The following is a 6,554-nucleotide window of genomic DNA, read 5'->3' as shown; positions in this document are numbered from 1 at the left end:
TAGAAATTATAATTTTATATGCTTTACATACTTTAATATACTTTTATAACTGATAAATTTAAAAATATTAATTCATTAAAAACATTATATATGCTAACGTGCTATTTGTAAAAATGAAAAAAAATCACTATTTTCCAAAAACAAAAATTAGTGAGAAGAGTAGCATCCTTTTACATATTTTTGCAGCTCTCTTTAATATCTGACTTGACAGATGGCAGCTAGATCTGCTTCTCTACTTTCTCTACTTCTGCATTCAGTCTGTCACAATATTTGTATACTTGTATCTGTGTGCCTGTCACATGGTAAGCACGTATATGCTTGTTGACTGATCGACTGGCTGACGCGTTGCTTTGGTTGAAGGACTTGAAGACAATCCAGCCTCACAGAGACAGGTAGCTGGAAGAGGAGAATGTTAATGGACTTTATCATCTATGCATTGTTGGACCATATTATCTATATATTCAACAATATTCTTAAGACACTAGTTTGGACCCCTGTCTGCACTTCTGAGAATCAATGAAATCCCCAGGGCGGTCTTATTTAAGAAGCCCAAGCCTGGAGGGAAAGAACAGGGATCCTGCTCCAGGGCGCCCTCTTCCGGTCGTCTTTCGATCACGCTTGAAACCCCGCCCCTAGCCAAGCCTCCGTACGCACGCGCACTCCGGGGAGCTTAGGACGGGGCTGGATAACGCCGGAGGCTACGATTGCGGCGCGTGGTGACTCCGCCCCCTCCTCCTCCTCCATCCCCGCCCCCTCCCCCGCCCGGGCAGCTGTAAGAGGAGCCGGTCGGAGAGAGTTCTCCGACCCGTCCTTCCTTCCTTACATCTTCTCCCTCCCCCGCGGCCTTGACCTTGGAGCCGCGTCCAAACCCGGGGCTGATGAGTTGACCCTGCGGGTGGGCGTCCGAGGAGAGCCCCCTAAGCCGCGGCGGCCACCCAGTGCCGGACCCCCAGAAGCCGGAGCCCCGGGGCCTCGCGGCCGCCTCCCTCCGGCCCCGCTATGCCGTCCGTGCAGCTGCCTCCCAAGGAGAGTAACCTCTTCAAACGGATCCTGGTGAGTGGCCGGAGCCTCCAGAGAGCGGTTCATGGACCGTGGTTACCCAGGCCTCGCTTCCGCTTCTTTGTCCCGGGTCCCTGGGGCGCGCGGGGCGCTGCCCCTCGATCCCGGGCCGGGTCACGGCCTCCGCTCCTCCCCGGGATCGGCCAGGGAGCATCCTCCCCCGGGGTCGTCGCACTTCCCGGTCCGCTCTGGCCCGGATCCTCGCGCTTCGGGGGTCTCGGGCTTGGGACGCGTGCTAGAGCCCACCCGGCACGAGCGGCCGGTCAAGTGTTCTGGGCCCCCTGCCCCTGGAAAATGCGTAGCGAGGAGCTTTTAAAGAAAAAGTGGAGTCATAGCTGAGGCTTGGTGCTGCCCCCTTTGGAGACCGCTCACCTTGTACCGACTTGTTCGGAAAAGGGATTTCCCGGGAACCGCTGCTAGGTCCCCGCTGCTCTGGGGGCGGGAGAGCCGCGGAGATGCTCCTGCTGCTGGAGGGCCCGGGGGAGTGGGGGTGTTATCCTGGTAGTGATCGATAGCAACTGCTGTGGCAGGAAGGGAGAGAAGGTCGTGTGCATGCGTGCCAGCCTTCCTCACCTTTCAAGCTTTATTACTGATGCGGGAGGCAAGTGTAACAGGCTTAAATGGAGTTTTCTTACTTCCAGGACTCTGTAAGCCTCACATTTAGGACTACTAGTCCCCACATTTTAACCGGTGTTGAGAGTTAGTTGATAGGTCTAGCTCCCTTTTTTAAAAACCGCATTCTGCCTAAAACTAGCCTTTCCGTTTTAAAACTGTTCACGGGCTGTCTAGATTCCACCACCTCTCTGCTATAAATAAACCACTAATTTTAGAACCGTTAGAGGAATGAATCGCAGGCGGAGAAAAATTCAGAGTTGTTGCTCCAAGTTTTAAACTAAGCTAGCCCTCACCCATTGTTCCTGAATACCAAAAAATATACATAATAGGACTTTCAAAGTGTCACCCGTTATGCAACGTTTTTCAGATTAGCCAACAGATAAGGAGACGTTTACTCTGTAAGGGAAAAGACGTTTTTAAAATCTTCAATACGAGCATTGTGGTTCACTTTCAGGAAGAACAGTTTCATGAGACAATATGTTCATTGTAGCATCATCCCATTTCAGGGGATGGAATTGGGTAAACTGCATTTTTATTCTTTTTTAGATTTTTCACTTTTGGCAGGAAACATAAAGCTGTTTTGTGAAGTAGTAATTAAGCTGTTTAAGAGCATTTGGCAGTATGCCTTAAAAATGACTAAAAGCTTTTCTCCTCATATTTTTTTTTTCTGGACAGAAAAGATTGATATGATCAGCATAAAGACAGACATTACATGCATTCCTGTTTTATGCAAGAAACCGATACCTTCACTAAATTTTACTTTTTGTTTTATTAAGTCCTAACCAATCTAAGAAGGCTCTGGTGAGAGTTTTTTTTGGTAGAAGACAATCCTAGCTAAGTTCATAGGGGTTGGCCTGCCAACTGATGCATTTTTAGGTGACTAATGTAGTCGTTTCCAGTTCTAAATCTATGATTCTGTGAGGTACTTTTCCTCTGAGATTAGCTCCTGGTTATTCTGTATATATATATATATATATTTTTTTTTTGTACATAGTTCTTGGCATGTCCATGTGAACTCCTTGAGGATTAGGACTGTTTTTGCCTTTCTTTGTATCCTCAGTGCCTAGCAAAGTGCTTGACACATGGTAGATGCTTAATGAAATACCTGTCGACTTGACTTTGCCACCTGTGTTTGTGGAAGAAGTACCTGCACTGAAGTCACTGACCTTTGAGGTTTTGAAATTAGAGGTTATTAAATTTTATGGTGTTTCTTTTATCCCCAAATTGATATTGGGGAATGTTGTTTCTTCCCTTCTCAAAGTACCTGTCATTGAGAATACAGAATGCATAAGAGATAATCAAGTAATCAGTAAACATTTATTAATTAGCTTCTATATATGTCCCCACACTAAGGGCATACAAAGACAAAAGTGAAACAGCCTGTGACTTCAAGGAACTTACATTCTAATGTAACAACATATACATAAATAGGTGCACACAAAATAGGTACAAGATAATTTGAGGAGGGGAGGGTAGGAGGAGCATCTGAGAATAATACCTCACTGAGAAGGTGATAATTGAGCTGATTCTTGAAAGAAACTAGAGATTCCAAGAGGAGGTGAGCAGAAAGTGCATTCCGTGCATTGGAGACAACCAGTGTAAAGCATGGAGACAGTGAGTAGAAGGCAGAATATAAGAAATAGCAAGATGGGTGGGAGAATAAAGAGAAAAGATTGAGATAAAGCTGGAAAGGTTGGGTGGGGCCAGGATGTGTAGGACTTAAAATGCAAAACAGCTGTTGAGTTTTATATTTGATTGTATAGGTAGTAAGGTGCCACTAGAGTTTCAGTAGCAGAGCTGCATGATCAGAACTGTCATTTAGGAAATCCCCCTAGTTCTGTGGAAGATAGATAGGATTGGAGGGAGACTTGAGGCAGGGAGGCCTGAAAGGAGGCTGTTTCCAGTATTTTAGCCAGGAGATATGAGGGCCTCAACTAGAGGTTTGGCTGTATGAATGGAGAGAGGAGAACTGGTGTAAGAAGAGATGTGGAGGTGAAAAGGATAAGATTTTGCAACACAGGGTCTTAGAGTGGTCAGATTAACTTTATTTTCAACCAGAATTTACTGTTTACTGTATGTTGGTTATGGTACTAGGTACATGGCCTACAAAGAAAATTTTAAAAAGATCCTGTCCTCAAGTAGTTTAAATTTAGTCAGTAGTCTGCTTAATGCATAGTGTTGGACCCTCTGTTTTAAAAAGTATTTTATGATTGCATTGTGGGCCAGGTGGAGATAGATGGAGGACAGGATGATGGTTTAGTTAGGTATATTTGAAATTGAAGGACTAGATCCAAAGAGGAATGAATAATTGGTTCATATTCTTCCATGAAGGAAGAGTTTAGTGGAGTATTGAGCTCAGGCATCTGTTTTTCACCCTGTTCTAGCCACTCATTATTAGTGTTTTGGATGAAGGTATAAAAAGTCAGGCTTATTAAATTTGTGGGTGACACGAGTCAAGTAAACAAGTATTCGTTAAGTATCATGTGCCAAGCCAGAAACAAAAACAAAAAAGCCTTTGCTTTCAAAGGAACTCAAAGACAACATGCAAACAAAGCTGGAAGGGCTAACTCATTAGATGACAGAATTGGGGTTTAAAAAGGTCAACATGGTGATGAATTGAAGCTAATTCTAAACCAAGCCCAAACTTGGGTTGGAAAAAAAAATCAATGACAGGAGTTTTGGATGGGGATATCAGTAATTCACATGGGAAAAAAAAAATGGGTGTTTTAGAGGGCTGCAAATTCAATGAGTCAGTAGTAGGTTGTGCTAGTCAAAAAACCTAATGTGGCCATAAGCTGAATAAATAGAAGTATACAGAAGGAGAATGGTGCTAGTTTCCCTCACTCTGCCTTGGTCAAACCACACTGAAGTTCAGGGTGCTGGCATTTCCCCTTGAACTAAATGAATGATATATGTATGTTTGATCAAAGTGAGATTATAAACCTTTCCTTAGAAAAGCAGATCAAAGAACTTGTGCTAGCAGCCCTCCTGTGTGCTGGTGTTGTTGATCTTACACAGCCACAGTAGCTACAAGTAATACTGTTGTTACAGGCCCTGCATAGAGCCTTGAGATGTACCCACAGATAGAGGGCACACACTCACAGTTGGAGAAGGAGATTTAGAAAAGGAGACCAAGGAGTGCCAGGTAGGAAGAAAATCAGCATATAACCATTCTGAAAAACAATTTAATTATGCAGAAAAGGTTACTAAACAGTGCATGCCCTTTGACCCAGCTATACATCTACTGCTTGATCTATATCCAAAAGATACCAGTGAAAGAAGAGAAAATCCTTTATGCACAAAGAAATTTTAGCAGCTCTTTTTGTGTTGATAAAAAATTGTAAACTATGAAGATGTCTGACAGTTGAGGAATGGCTGAATAATTATGGTACATGATATAATCATGTTCTGAATGTGATGGAGTACTATTGTGCTGTAAGAAATGAGGAAATAGATAACTTCATCATAAGATTTTTATGAACTGAAGCAGAACCAAACCAGAACTTTAATGAAGTGAGCAGAACCAAAAAAACCCCCCAATTTTCACTATAATATCAGTATTATAAAAATGAACATTTTTGAGGACTGTTGTAAATTAATGGAGAATGAAATGAGCAGAATGAGGAGAATGAGTTATACAGTGACAATAACACTGTAAAAACAAACAGCTATGAAAACTATAAGAACTATGATCAAAACAATGATTATTCCTGATTCCAGAAGACTAATGCTTATCCATTACAGAGAGGTGATGAATATAGGGTGCAGAATGAGACATAGATTTTTGTGTACAGGCATTGGGGAAATTTGTTTTGCTTGACTATGCATATTTGTTAGAATAAGTTTGTTTTTTTTTCTTTTTTTTCCTGTGGAGTGGGAGGGAGGGATGATAGATTTCTGTTAATTTAGAAAATAGAGATGGTGGGCTGCTACATATGTGATACATTGCATGCAACTTTTAGGTGGAGTTACTGTATTATTAGTTTTACTTTGTTATAAGAAGTCTTTCCCAAAGTAGTAGTAATCTGCAAATGTATGTAATGTAAATCAAAAACATCATTAAAACTGAAAGTGACAAAAAAAGAAGATTTTTAAAAAAAAAAAAGAACCAGGAAAAAAAAATAGTGTCAGGAAAATCCAGATAGGAGAGAATATCCAGGAAGAAATTGTTATCAACACTGTCAAATGCAACATAGGAGTCAAGAAGAATGAGTACTGAGAAAAAGACCATCAGATTTGACAGTCAAGAGATCCTTAATAACTGTGGAGATTGCTGAGTGATTTCAGTTGAGTGATGTCAGAAACTAGTTTGCCAAGGGATGTGAATGAGAGAAGAAATGGGGACACCATTTACATCATCATAAACAGCTTTTTCTAGGAGATAAGCTGAGCAAAGTAGGAGAGATTATATAGGAAGCTAATGCTTAAAGGTATGCTATAGTCTGTTTAAGATTTTTTTTTTGAAGGCATTAGGGAAGGAACCAGTGGATAGGGAGAGGAGAACTTTGGAGAACATCCACAGTTGTGGGAGCATAATAGGGATGATGAGCCAGCAAGGGAGTCTGGATAAAGTGCTTTCAGACCAATGGGAGGCCAACTCAGAGAGGAGCAAGTATCCAGTAGGAGAGGGTAAGCAACAATGTTAAATGATGCAGAAAGTTAAAGGATTAGGACTGAGAAAAGACCATCGGATCGTTAACTTTGTTTCTAGCTCTTTGCTACTACAAAAAATGCTTAATAAATATTTTAACCTTTAACCTCCTGGGGCAGAGTCTCTTCCCTGAACTCCAGTCCTGTATTACCACCTGCTTAGTGGATATTTTGAATTGTATAGTTCAAAAGTAGGCACCTTAAATATAACGCTTGTAACCCTAAACCAG

The 6,554-nt window shown here is 42.0% G+C and overlaps 1 protein-coding gene across 5 annotated transcripts in view; it reads left to right on the top strand.

The window, feature by feature from the left end:
• Positions 1-764: 764 nt before the first annotated feature.
• The window catches only part of NAA16 (N-alpha-acetyltransferase 16, NatA auxiliary subunit), a 92,528-nt gene continuing 86,738 nt past the window's right edge, over positions 765-6,554 (top strand). For 4 of the 5 annotated variants that reach the window (XM_036757644.1, XM_036757645.1, XM_036757646.1 and 1 more), the window contains exon 1: positions 778-1,053. In XM_036757644.1, coding sequence (XP_036613539.1) covers positions 1,000-1,053 — 54 coding nt within the window. In that variant the 5' untranslated portion in view covers positions 778-999. Of the gene's footprint in view, positions 1,054-6,554 lie in introns of all 5 variants that reach the window. The other variant, XM_036757642.1, reaches the window with a different exon arrangement.

This window comes from Trichosurus vulpecula, chromosome 4, assembly GCF_011100635.1.
Source record: "Trichosurus vulpecula isolate mTriVul1 chromosome 4, mTriVul1.pri, whole genome shotgun sequence".
Lineage (NCBI taxonomy): Eukaryota > Metazoa > Chordata > Mammalia > Diprotodontia > Phalangeridae > Trichosurus > Trichosurus vulpecula.
Note: the sequence above shows the minus strand (reverse complement) of the source record. Positions and strands in the feature narration are given on the sequence as shown.